General features: G+C 47.9%; 1 protein-coding gene across 3 annotated transcripts in view; it reads left to right on the forward strand.

Annotated features, from left to right (window-relative positions):
- Nucleotides 1–8,734: 8,734 nt before the first annotated feature.
- The window catches only part of OSBP2 (oxysterol binding protein 2), a 200,805-nt gene continuing 195,887 nt past the window's right edge, over nt 8,735–13,652 (forward strand). For all 3 annotated transcript variants that reach the window (XM_032256907.1, XM_032256908.1, XM_032256909.1), the window contains exon 1: nt 8,735–9,432. In XM_032256907.1, the coding sequence (XP_032112798.1) occupies nt 8,789–9,432 (644 nt within the window). In that variant the 5' untranslated portion in view covers nt 8,735–8,788. The remainder of the gene's footprint in view (nt 9,433–13,652) is intronic.

Genomic DNA, 13,652 nt, shown 5'->3' on the forward strand with positions numbered 1-13,652 from the left:
CAGAGTTTTGCTCTTGTTGCCCAGGCTGGAGTGCGATGACATGATCTTGGCTCAGTGCAACCTCTGCCTCCCAGGTTCAAGTGATTCTCCTGCTTCAGCCTCCCGAGTAGCTGGGATTACAAGTGCCTGCCCTCACACACGGCTAATTTTTGTATTTTTAGTAGAGACGGGGGTTTCACCATGTTGGCCAGGCTGGTCTGGAACTCCTGACCTCAGGTGATCCTCCTGCCTCGGCGTCCTAAAGTGCTAGGATTACAGGCATGAACCACTGAGAATGGGGCATTTATTCCTTAAACTGGTTAGTGAGCCCATGGCTGTCTTGTATTGTTATTCTTGCACCTTACACATGTTTTACCATATTCTATTGTATATACTCAGTGTATAATAAACACAGACTCACGTAGAACCTGGGATGGTGGGGATAGCAGCTCCAGCCCACTGCCATTTCTCTCTCCCACTGGTTTGCAAAGTACAGGTGCCATTCTCCCCAGGCAAAAAAAAACATAGCTCTTCTCTAAGGAGAAAATGGATATGTTTATCTGAGATCAGCTGGGGCCTGCAGTGTGGCTGCTGGCCCCATAGAATCGAGCCCTCCTGGCTCTGTTATTGATGATGGTGTCTGGTCCCCTACAGATGGCTTCCAGCCATATATTCTCATTTGGTGAAGGGACCAAATTAAGACGGATGGAATTGGATAATAGCCAAGGAAACCTACGCCAGCTTATTTTACAAGGCACTTGGTAATAGGCCTACAGCCAGAAAGTGGCAGACCTGGAATTTGAGCCTTCCAAACGTGTGCCTTTAGCTACATGCTGCCCTGCCTCCCACTTAGTGCCAGTTCTGAAGGGGGGTGTGGCCCAAGCCACTCCAGACCTTTCCTGAATAAAATGAGATGCACACCAGTATTTATTTTGGGATCTGTGGCTACAAGCTCATAGGAGAACCTGTCTGGATTTTGGAATGAAGACCAGATGGCTGCTGGGAGACCTGGGGTTGTTTTTTTTTTTTTGAGACGGAGTTTCACTCTAGTTGCCCAGGCTGGAGTGCAATGGCACAATCTCAGCTCACTGCAACCTCTACCTCCTGGGTTCAAGTGATTCTCCTGCTTCAGCCTCCTGAGTAGCTGGGATTACAGCATGCGCCACCACATCCAGCTCATTTTGTATTTTTAGTAGAGATGGGGTTTCTCCATGATGGTCAGGGTGGTCTCGAATTCCTGATCTCAGGTGATCCGCCTGCCTTGGCCTTTCAAAGCACTGGGACTACAGGCATGAGGCACCATGCCTGGCCGAGACCTGGGTTTTTATCCAGTGGATGTGACTTGGACTCGGGCAGAGGGGGACAGTGGTACCTGCCATCTCACAAGGCTAACCTCAGGTGGAAGTGATGGCTGTGGGCAGTTCTACAAAACAACGATGATCAGCTACTCCAGAGCCTTCCAGCCCAAGGGGACTTTGCTCCTTGCCATCTTTTAGGTTTTCTTTCTCCTGAGGCTCTCAGGGACAGTCTGGCAGGGTTTGTTTTGGGTGGGCAGGCATCTTGGGGCTGGAGACCCAGGTCTGTATTCTTATACTGCACAGGCAAACAGGTTTTGGGAATAGAGAAACTTCTGTTTGAATCTTGGCTCCCCATTTGCCAGCGGTGTGACTCTGGGCAGGCCTCTTCAGCTCTGTGAGCCTTGATTTCCTCTTGCATAAACATAGGGGTCCTGAAACCAGTCATACAGGGTTGTTGTAAGGGTGGGAGATGATGTATGTAAAAGGCCTTACATTGGTAAAAACAAAAGCATTTTATAGTAATTTTTTTTTCTTTTTTTTTAATAGAGACAGGGTTTTACCATGTTGGTCAGGCTGGTGTTGAACTCCTGACTTCAGGTGATCCACCCGCCTCGGCCTCCCAAAGTGCTGGGATTATAGGTATGAGCCACCACGCCCAGGCTGTTTGTTTTTGAGACCAAGTCTTGCTCTGTCACCTAGGCTGGAGTGCGGTGATGTGACCTTGGCTCACTGCAACCTCCACCTTCCAGGTTCAAGTGATCCTCTCACCTCAGCTTTCTGAGTAGCTGGGACTACACGTGTGAGCCACCATGTCTGGATAAGTATTGTATTTTTAGTAGAGACAGGGTTTCACCATGTTGGCCAGGCTGTTTACAATGTTGGCCTGGCCTGGAAACTTCAACTTTAAACAAAACAATATATAATAAAACCAATTTTAGCTGGGCGCAGTGACTCACACCTGTAATCCCAGCACTTTGGGAGGCTGAGGTGGGCGGATCACCTGAGGTCAGGAGTTCGAGACCAGCCTGACCAATATGGTGAAACCCCATCTTTAAAAACCAAAAAAACCCACAATTTTTCCATAGGCTAATTGATATAAACAAGGGCTAAGTTCTTATTGCATATTTCTTGCCACAAAAACATCACCAAAATTCTAAATAAAGATCTAAAACGCTTCTAATATTAAATATTGAAATAAATGTTAGCTATATATACACTTAAGAAACATGAGGCAGGGCACCGTTGCTCACACCTGTAATCTCAGCACTTTGGGAGACTGAGGCTGGCGGATCACCTGAGGTCAGGAGTTCCAGACCAGCCTGGCCAACATAGTGAAACCCTGTGTCTTCTAAAAAAAAAATACAAAAATTAGCTGGGCATGGTGGCGTTCCTCTCCCAGCTAATTGGGAGGCTGAGGCAGGAGAATCACTTGAACTTGGGAGGCGGAGATTTCAGTGAGCCTAGATTGTGCTATTGCACTCCAGCCTGAGTGAGAGCGTGGTACTCTTGTCTCAAAAAAAAAAAAAAAAAAGAAACATGAATAAAAAACAAGGTAATTATTTGCCTGCTTATTCCAGTTGAGGTTCGTGAGTGGCCAGAGCCTATCCCATCAGCCCAGGGCACAAGGTAGGAGCCAACCCTGGACAAGATGCCATTCCATGGCGGGGCACACACATTCACACTCATTCAGACTGGGACCATTTAGACACGCCAGTAAACCTAACATGCATGTCCTTGGGATGTGTGAAGAAATCAGATTACCTGGAGAAAACCCATATAGACCTGGGGAGAACATGCAAACCCCACACAGACAGTGGCTCCCTGTTGGGAATTGATTTTTTCATCAACATCATTATTAATATTACTATTAGTTTTTGAGACACAGCCTCCCTCTGTCACCCAGGCTGGAGTGTAGTGGCACGATCTCAGCTCACTGCAACCTCCGCCTCCCAGGTTCAAGCGATTCTCCTGTCTCAGCCTCTTGAGTAGCTGGGATGACAGGCGTGTGCCACTATGCCCGGCTAATTTTTGTATTTTTCGTAGTAACAAGGTTTTGCCATGTTGATCAGGCTGGTCTCGAACTCCTGACCTCAGGTGATCCACCCACCTCGAACTCCCAAAGTGATTGGATTACAGGCATAAGCCACCATGCCCGACTATATTTTTTTAAATGACTGATTTGTTTGAATCAGGATTAAAATAAAGTTCACACACTGTATCTGGTTGATATGTCTTTTTAAACTTGATAACATTTTCCGATTTACAACCTTTTTTAGGCCATTTATTGAATAAAACTGGTCATTAGGAGGCAGATTTTTCTAATTTTGGATCTGACTGACTGACTCCTTGGGTCATTTAGCATGTTCCTCTGTCCCCTGCATTTTAAAAGTACTGTTCAAACTAAAAACTAAACAGGTTTAGTTTTTTGAATGGAGGGAGGTGGTATAAAAATAATCATAGGTGGTGCTGTTTTTCCTACTTGGTCACATGGGGAGGCACATAATATCTTGTTGTATTTTGTTGGTGCTAAGATCAGCAGGTAGAATCAGCTGATGTCAGCTTGATCCTTGATGAAGTTCCCCATCAACCCCATCACTTAGTAATTATTAGTGATTGTTAACTTGATCCATTACAGTATTTCATTAGGAGTTGGCAGCTGGGCATGGTGGCTCATGCCTGTAATCTCAGCACTTTGGAAGACTGAGGTAGGTGGATCACCTGAGGTCGGGAGTTCGAGACTAGCCTGACCAACATGGAGAAACTCCCATCTCTTTTTTTTTATTTGGTATTTATTTGTTCGCACATTTTATTTTTATTATTTTTTAATAGAGACGGGGTTTCACCATGTTGGCCAGGATGGTTTAGATCTCTTGACCTTGTGATCCACCTGCCTCAGCCTCCCAAAGTGCTGGAATTACTCATGCTCCTAGGCATGAGCCACTGCGCCTGGCGAGAAACCCCATCTCTACTAAAAAAATACAAAATTAGCCGGACGTGGTGGTGCATGCCTGTAATCCCAGCTACTTGGGAGGCTAAGGCAGGAGAATTACTTGAACCCAGGAGGCAGAGGTTGCTGTGAGCCGAGATCATGCCATTGCACTCCAGCCTGGGCAACAAGAGCGAAATTCCATCTCAAAAAAAAAAAAAAAAAAAAGAAGTTGGCAAAGATCATTTTTTTTTTCTAATTCTGTAATTCCTTCTGCATTTATTATTTTTATTTGTTATTATTATTTTTTGAGACAGGGTCTTGATCTGTCAGCCAGGCTGGAGTGCAGTGGCATGATCTCTGCTCACTGCAAACTCCACCTTCCAGGCTCATGTAATCCTCCCACTTCAGCCTCCTGATAGCTGGGACCACAGGCATATGCCACCACGCTCAGCTAATTTTTGTATTTTTTGTAAAGATGGGTTTTCACTATGTTATTCAGGCTGGCCTCAAACTCCTGGACTCAGGCAATTCACCTACTTTGGCCTCCCAGAGTGGTGGGATTACAGGCGTGAGCCACTGTGCGGGGCCTCCTTCTGCATTTATTAGCTATTTTTTTGCCTTTGTAGAGATGGGGTCTCACTATGTTGCCCAAGCTGGTTTTGAGCTTCTGGGCTCAAGGGATCCAGCTGCCCTGGCCTCCCAGTGTGGGTTATAGGTGTGAGCCACTGCACCTGATCTAGCTAATTCCTCTATACACATTTTTCCTTCATGAACTCTTTGTTATTATGAGATACAGTTTCAACAACTAGGATAGGATATAGACTTAATTATTTCCCTTTATCAGTTTTCAAAATAATGAATGGGTACTGTGGTAACCTCCACATATGACCAATAAGGTGGGTTTTAGTTTTAGTTTTTTTTTTTCTTGTAACTTTAGGAACTAGTTTAATTTATGGATTTTTATATAGTTGAAGATGTTTCAGTCCATTGCAGTCATTATTCGTTTTGCTCATACTCTTCCACCTTTGGCCACTGCGAGCCCCTTTAAGTTGGCTTTGGAGTGCTGACACAACAGCCGTCTTGAATAGCTTTTTCACTTTCTGGCATGACAAAATGTCCCAGGCAGCCTCATCTTGCTTAGTTCCTGCCTCAGACTTGTAGTCAGTAAAAAATTTCCTTTGTCCCCAGGAGTCCTTCTTTCTGTAGGATAAAGAGCATCCCTCACTGTGGTGTCCACCCTCCTGTCTCTGTGCCATCTCCTGTCTTACTCTTCCAAATGTGATGAGCTATTTATTCCTTCCCAGACAAGCTGTTCTCTCCCAACGTAGGACTTAGAGTACGCTGGTTCCTTCACCTTGAATGCCCTTTCACTCCTTATCCCTCTCGGACTCAATGCAAACATTGTCCCTTCTGTGACTCCTTCTTCACTCACTCTGGCAGAATTAATGAAGATGGCAGGCCCTGTCATCTTAGGGAGCTTGGCAATTTATTGTAGCAGTCAAAACACATCCTTAAGTATTTGTCTACTAGACAGCTTCCCTCCTTAAGGGTTGCAAACACATCTGATGCATACATAGCAGGCACTGAGCTTTGCCCATTGTGACTATTTCCCAGGCGTGTCAACTTTGGTCTCATCTCCTGCTCTGGCCTCTGTTTAGTTCATTTCACCAAATATTTCTCAGAGAACTCTCTAGTAAATGACTAGAGAATATTTGCTGAGCACTTACTATGTCAAATATGTTTTACATACATGATTTATTACAACCTGAGAGGTAACTGTTATTATCCTCATTTTACAGATGAGCAAGCGGAAGCTCAATGGGGTCACTGAAGGACCCACAGCAAGGGAGTGGCCGAGCTGGGATTTCTTTAGTAGGTCTGACTCCCAAAGCCCTAGATGTTTCCTCCACATCACTCTCCAACAACATGTGCTCCATGATCCACTCACATGCAAAACGCCTGGGAAATCATTAAAACCCATGTTCCTGGCCAGGCCAGGTGGTTCATGCCTGTAATCCTAGCGCTTTGGGAGGCCAAGGCGGATGGATCACCTGAGGTCAGGAGTTTGAGACCAGCCTGGCCAACATGGCGAAACCTGTCTCTACTAAAAATACAAAAATTTTCTGGGCATGGTGGCACATGACTGTAGTCATAGCTATTTGGGAGGCTGAGGCACAAGAATCACTTGAACCCAGGAGGCAGAAGTTGCAGTGAGCTGAGATTGTGCCACTGCACTCCAGCCTGGGCAACAAAGTGAGATTCCATCCCTAAATAAATAAATAAATAAATGCGTGTTCCTGGCTGGGCGAGGTGGCTTATGCCTGTAATCCCAACAGCTTGGGAGGCCAAGATGGGAGGATTCATTGAGCCCAGGAATTTGAGACCAGTATGGGCAACATAGGGAGACTCCACCTCTACAAAAAAATTTTTTTTAAGTTAGCTGGGTGTGGTGGCACATGCCTGCAGTCCCATCTAGTCTGGATGCTGAGGTGGGAGGACCACTTGACTCCTGGAGGTCAAGGCTGCAGTGAGCCATGAATGTACCATTGCACTCCAGACTAGGTGACAGAGGAAGACCTGGTCTCAAAAATAGAAAAAAGAAAAAGCATGTTCTTGGATTCCACCTCTGACATACTGGGGATGGAAAAATGAATTTCTAATAAACCTCCCTTGGGTGATTTTAACAATTATTATTTTGAATAGGTGAAACATACACACAGTGAAACATACACAGTGAAACATACAAAAAGTTCAAAGTGTAAGTGAAAAGCAAGCATTTCACCTCATTTCCCAGTTGTCCAGGTCTGTCCCCCAGTGCACCCAGAGGCAATCTCCTTTCCTTGGGGTGACTCAGCACACTGAAGTTTGATGGTCACCATCGTACATATGGAATAGATCAAGATGGGCAGTTCTCTGCACTCCAGAACTCACAGCAAAATAGCAGGTAAGACCACCATTCAAAGACAAGTGTCTGAGGAAGGAGGTCTTAAAGTCATCAGCAAAGATGCCAGGGGCACCTGTTCTGTGCATGTCTGCACTTCATATTTCTAGGACCTTCCAATCTGCTTCCTTCTGGGGACCACTTCATGTAGGAGGCAGACCCTACACAGGTTATCTTGTCACAAGAAAAGATCAGGAATGAATAGGTGGGTAAGGGGAGAGTAAGACGTGATGATGAGCTAAGGGGAGCTTGCAGACAGGTCTAAGCTGGAAAGGTCTGGACAGAAACCCAATATGCAATCTTTCCATTTGTATTTCTGATTATTTGTAGTAACCATCAACTTTCCCCATTTGGATAAATTCATAAGAAAAAAAATCACCGATGCCTGGACACGGTGGCTCACGCCTGTAATCCTAGCATTCTGGGAGGCTGAGATGGGCAGATCACCTGAGGCCAGGAGTTCAAGACCAGCCTGACCAACATGGCTTGTCTCTAGTAAAAATACAAAAATTAGCTGGGTGTGGTGCATGTAACCTGTAATCCCGGCTATTAGGAAGGCCGAGGCGGAAGAATCGCTTGAACCTGGGAGGCAGAGGCTGCAGTGAGCCCAGATCAGCCACTGAATTCCAGCCTAGGTGACCGAGTGAGACTCCGTCTATTAAAAAAAAAAAAAAAAGCAAAAAGCAAAAAAAGTCACTGATGTTTTAACCATTCTGGGGTCACAGCCTCCTTTGGGAATCCCATGAAAACTGTGACCTACTCTGGAAAAACGCACAGATAAGTAAACCTCCACAACTACTGCGGAAGCCTCACAGACAGCCTACCCAGGGATCCCAGGAGGTCCAAGTTAAGAACCCTGGTTTGAGATGGGTTTCTTGTACTAAAACGCTTGGTTTACAAAGTCTTCCCATATTTGTTTCAAGAACCCGAACGATGTCGCCACTTGTAGCGAAGCTCCCTGGCATGAACCGTAGGCCAGCTGGCTCAGGAGGTGGAGGCGGCGGGGGCGGCGGCTTAGGCCACCGCTCCTGGTGGCCGCAGGAACGACCCACAGACAGGTAATGGCTGCCATGGGAGGCGGGGGCGTCGTCCTCAGCTTTGAGCGCCACCCAGATTGGGGCTCCTGTGCATCGTGCGCATTTCATGGCCTCTGGGTGCCGTACCTGCTTCCCGCCCGGCTTTCCTGGGTGGCGGAGAGCGAACCCATCCCAGCCCGGATTGGGGGAGGGGGCGTCGGCGCAGGGCCCCGTGGGCAGAGCTGCGCTGGGAGCCAGCGGGCTCCGCATTCATCATTGTTCCTCCAGCGCCTGGCACGGGCTGAGCCGCAGCAGGGACAGTGGCCTGAAGCGCGCCATCTCCTCCTCGTCTCCCGCCCGCCCGCCGAGCTCTCCGCCCACAGGTGTTTCCAAGGCTCCTTCCACCGGCCGGACCGACGGCGCACCCGGGGTCAAACCTGGCCCCCGGCTGGCCGAGAGCACCACAGCCGGCGGGCGCTGGCGGGCGCGGGGCGCACGGGGCCGCGGAGGGACCCGCGCGCGCCCCCGCCTCGCGCCGCGCGCACGTGACTGCGCCCCCGGCCCCGCCCCCGGCCTGCCCCCCGCCCCCACTGGCCGCTCGGCCGCGCGCGGGTCGGCCGGCTCTATGGGGAAAGCGGCCGCTCCGAGCCGAGGCGCCGGCTGTGGCGGCCGCTCCCGCGGACTCTCGTCGCTGTTCACGGTCGTCCCCTGCCTGTCGTGCCACACGGCGGCGCCGGGAATGAGCGCTTCCACATCCGGCTCCGGGCCGGAGCCCAAGCCCCATCTCCAGCCGGTGCCCGAACTGGAGCGGGGACCGCCGTCAGAACAGGTGTCAGAGGCAGTTTCGGAGGCAGTGCCAAGATCGGAGCCTGTGTCCGACACGACGTCTGAGCCGGAGCCAGGGGCTGGGCAGGCATCGGAACTGCTGCAGGGGTCGCGGCCAGGGTCAGATTCAAGTTCAGGTGTAGGGGCTGGGCCCTTCACCAAGGCAGCATCAGAGCCGCTCTCCCGGGCAGTGGGGAGCGTGCCCTTTCTCAGACCCGAGTCGGGGTCTCTGCCAGCGTTAAAGCCCTTGCCTCTTCTGCGACCAGGACAGGCGAAGACTCCTGTTGGGGTTCCAATGTCGGGGTCTGGTGCGACCTCCAGTGCCCCACTGGCCTTAATGCCTCTGGACAGCTTCGAGGGCTGGCTCCTCAAGTGGACCAACTATCTGAAGGGCTACCAGCGCCGCTGGTTCGTGCTGGGCAATGGCTTGCTCTCTTACTACAGGTATGGAGGCGCCAGCGTGGGACATGGGGTTGGAGGGTGGTGATGCCGCAGTGATGGTGATGGAGGACCTCCAGGGTTGGGGGACACTGCCACTAGTCTAGGGATGTTTAGTGGCACATGCTCCAGGACAAGTCACACTTCTGGCCTACCACCAAGGGCTGGGGGCCCTGACCTCTGGCAAGGGTGAATGTGATCTGTGGACATGACCTCTGGCAAGCTTGGGTTTTTGGGTGAGTGGGGAAGTGGAGTAAGGGAGTGATCTCAGGCTTCAGTCTTCTTCTGCTTGGCAGTTGCGGGGCTTGGGGCAGCTAGCTAGAGTCAGCTCCTCAAAGTCCTTGCCTTTTCTGGTTTGGGAGCTAACATCATTGTGTGTTTGGTACTGAGGGAGACAGTCACCTTGGTCAGTCCCTGGGACCCACACTCTTAGGAAGGGCTGCTTCTTATTCCCTCCTGGGGCAGTTACTCCTACCTCTTCTGATGCTTCTGGTTGCCAGGCCTTGGGCTCACCCAGACTCACAGATGTATTAGAGTTCCTGGCCCTCAGGACCCCATCTTGGCATTTTGCGGAGAACCAGGAAGTGTTTTGCTGTCCTCCCTTTTTATTCCAGAAGCAGCATGGGATTCACAATTGAAGTTCAGCTGTGAGAGAGCTAACACTATCTTCCCACTGAAGCTGGTTGAAAGTCAGAGGTTACTGAAGCCTTCCTTTCCTTTCTAACTGGCCGGTCCCTGGGTTTGCTTTCTGGGGATGGTTGGTTTAAGCTTTGAGATCTCAGATCAGTCTATGCCAGTGGTTCTTAACCTGAGTGTGCATCAGCATTCCCTGAAGGGCTTGTTGGAACACAGAGTGCTGAGCCTCCCCACTGAGTTTCTGATACGGTGGGCCTGAGGGTAGGGCCTGAGATTGGGCTTTGCCAATAACTTCCCCAGCGAGGCCGGTGATGCTGGTCCAGGACTACACTCTGCGTAGTATTGCTTCATTGTCGCACACAGAATGGCCTTGACTTGCTGTTGCGGAAATTCAGGTCACTTCATTCACTTCATTCGGCCAAGTATCCCTTCAAGTCACCCACTACAGGGTTTGTTGTTGTTGTTGTTGTTTTTGAGATGGAGTCTTGCTCTGTTGTCCAGGCTGGAGTGCAGTGGCGAAATCTTGACTCACTGCAACCTTCACCATCCCCCCCAGGTTCAAGCAATTCTTCTACCTCAGCCTCCTGAGTAGTTGGGATTACAGGTGCCTGCCACCACACCTGGCTAAATTTTTTTTGTATTTTTAGTAGAGATGGGGTTTCACCATGTTGCCCAGGCTGGTTTCGAACTCCTGACCTCAGGTGATCCACCTGCCTCGGCCCCCCAGAGTGCTAGGATTATAGGCATGAGCCATCGCACCTGTCCTGTCCTGTCTTAAAAATGAGGAATTTTAAGGTTTGACAGGGAGACAGAGCCCATTATCCAAAGTCACTGGCCCAGTAGGCAGTAGAGAGGGATTCTGAACTCCAACATCTGGGCCTGTCCCAAATATGTTCTGATACCCACCCACCTTTTAGTTCCATATTTCTGTTACCTGCATTTACCAGGTACTACTAAACTGAAGAGGTGAAGGTAATGTTTGTAAGTATAGCGTCCCACAGTGGCAGAAGTGCCTGGTTTTAGTGGAAGTAGAACCTGACCTTATGCTTTTGGGTTTTACTTGGAAGAGCAAAGATGTCCGTCTTCTTTTCTTAAAATAATACATGTAGACAGTTGACATTTCAAAGTAATCTCAACTATGCAGATTCTCTGGGTAACTAAGAAAAATTCTTGCTGCTCGCTGATAATGTTGTGAAGATAAATGCTAGTGTTGGGGGAGGAGGGAGTAAGAACAAGTTTCCTGTGTGTGTGTGTCACAGTCCAGCTCTGCAATTTCCTTTTCGGACTTTTCAAGATTCTAAGGTAGATCAGATTGTTGCTGACCTCACTTGAGTGGAATGAATGACTCCTGACGTTTATCCGACCCTGTGCCCTCATTTCATTCCATGCAAGGTTGACCAGGAAAGGGGAACTGAGACTGAATGAATGAACCTCAGTGGCCTCCCTGGAGGCAGCCAGCTTGCAGGCAGTGTGTCCGAATGTAACCAGAGATGAGTTTATGTGCAGAAAAGGCCCTTCTGAGGTGCACTTGGGATCGCCACTTCAGATGTTTGACACTGCTCTCCTGTCCCCACTTCTGATCTGAATCCCCCACTTCTAGAACAGGCCATCCTGCCAGCTGGGATCAAGGACTGAGCATCCTCCAGGTCTGTCACATAGCCCTGACAGCAGCAGGGTGGGTTCTCAGATGCTCCACCTGTGCCCAGAGCCACACACGTGTTATCTCCTCCAACCCTCTCCAGACACTCAGCTCTCAGTAATTTGCCAAGTGGGTGCAGCTGGGGATAGAGGCAAGATTAGGGTGCTTTTGAGTTGGAAACAGAGTAAAATAATTTTTAAATTCACGATCTCTTTTCCTTAGGGGATGGTAGAGTCAAGCTTACCTGCTGGGCCATGTGGTTGGTGGAGAAGGAATCAGAGCTATTTCTCTTGCTAACTTCCCTTTTGGAAAGACCACTCAACTTTTTAATTTTTTTTTTTTTTTTTTTTTTTTTTGAGATGGAGTCTCGCTCTTTTTCCATGCTGGAGTGAAAGGGCACGATCTCGGCTCACTCCAATCTCTGTCTCCCAGGTTCAAGCAATTCCCCCATCTCAGCCTCCCAAGTAGCTGGGATTACAGGCGCGTACCACCATACCTGGCTAATTTTTTGTATTTTAGTGGAGACGGGGTTTCACCATGTTGGCCAGAATGGTCTCAAATTCCTGACCTCGTGATCTGCCTGCTTTAGCCTCCCAAAGTGCTGGGATTACAGGTGTGAGCCACCACACCTGGCCAACTTTTAAATTTTTAACTAAGTGAAGCCTTGTGTTTGGAGAAAATGTGGGCACCTATTTCTTGTGCCCCCTGCCATCCCATCCCATCTTCTGACCTCCCCTCCTCCAGGATAGCCACCATTCCAAGTACTGGTCACTGTCCCCTTTTTGCCCCATTTTATTTAGTTTTATCTCGTCTAGACATAATTTTTAAGAGCCCATGTTTTTTAATTGCATTTTTTTTTTGAGACAGAGTCTTGTACTATTGCCCAGGCTAGAGCACAGTGGCACGATCTTGGCTTACTACACCATCCCACTCTGAGGTTCTAGTGATTCTCATGCCTCAGACTCCCAAGTAGCTGGGATCACAGACGTGCGCTACCATGCCCAAATTTTTTTGTATTTTTAGTAAACAAGTTTTCACTACATTGATCAGGCTGGTCTCAAACTCCTGGCCTCAAGTGATCCACCCACCTCAGCCTCCCAAAGTACCGGAATTATGGGCGTAAGCCACTGCACCCGGCTATGCAGTCATCTTTAGCCTTATTTTTTAAAGGGTTTCTAATATAGAGAGTATATTATTTTTACGGGACTTATTTTGACTGTTGTATAAAGTCCAGGGTGCAAATGTAGCACCTTTTACTTATGCATTTTCCTGATGATGGGTGACTATAAAAATTCTTGTATGTGTGAAGGAATTTTTCTTGGGTATAATTGCTGGGTTGTAGAGAATTCTGAATGTTCATCTTACGTAATGCCAAACTGTTTCCCAAAGCAGTTGCACAAATTTATATTGCTACCAGTCATGAAAAAGAGATTCTGTGGCTCCTTATCCTTTGCAACACTTGGTATTGTCAGTGTTGATTTTGCTAATCAAATGGGAACTATGATAGCTCATTGCATTTCAATTTCCATTATTTTTACCTTAATAGCAAAACAGTGGGGGTTTAGATTAAAATTTCTCCTATCAGTGTGTCTTTCTCAGATACTTCTGCCCTGGATTTTGCCTGAGAAGCTCATTTGATTGCTTAAGTATATTCTAAGGGAGAAAGCACATTTTACCAATAGTTGGGCTTAGTAAACTTCATATTAGTAGGAATTTTTAAAAATGCTCTTTATAAATATTATCACATGTAAAAAGCATTTCTACGAGATACAGATAATTGTTGGCAGATTTTTACTTCTTTCTGACAATGTGCTGGGAATATAAATAAGAAAGAAGATAGATTATTCTTCCATTACTAGGCATTCTTAATTATATGTTTATTTGGAAACTAACAAGGAGAATATAGGAATATGGCTTTTTTGTTCAATTTTTTTTTTTTTTTTTTTTTTTT

The sequence above is a fragment of the Sapajus apella genome, unplaced genomic scaffold (assembly GCF_009761245.1).
Source record: "Sapajus apella isolate SASKATOON/1434 unplaced genomic scaffold, GSC_monkey_1.0 scaffold95, whole genome shotgun sequence".
Lineage (NCBI taxonomy): Eukaryota > Metazoa > Chordata > Mammalia > Primates > Cebidae > Sapajus > Sapajus apella.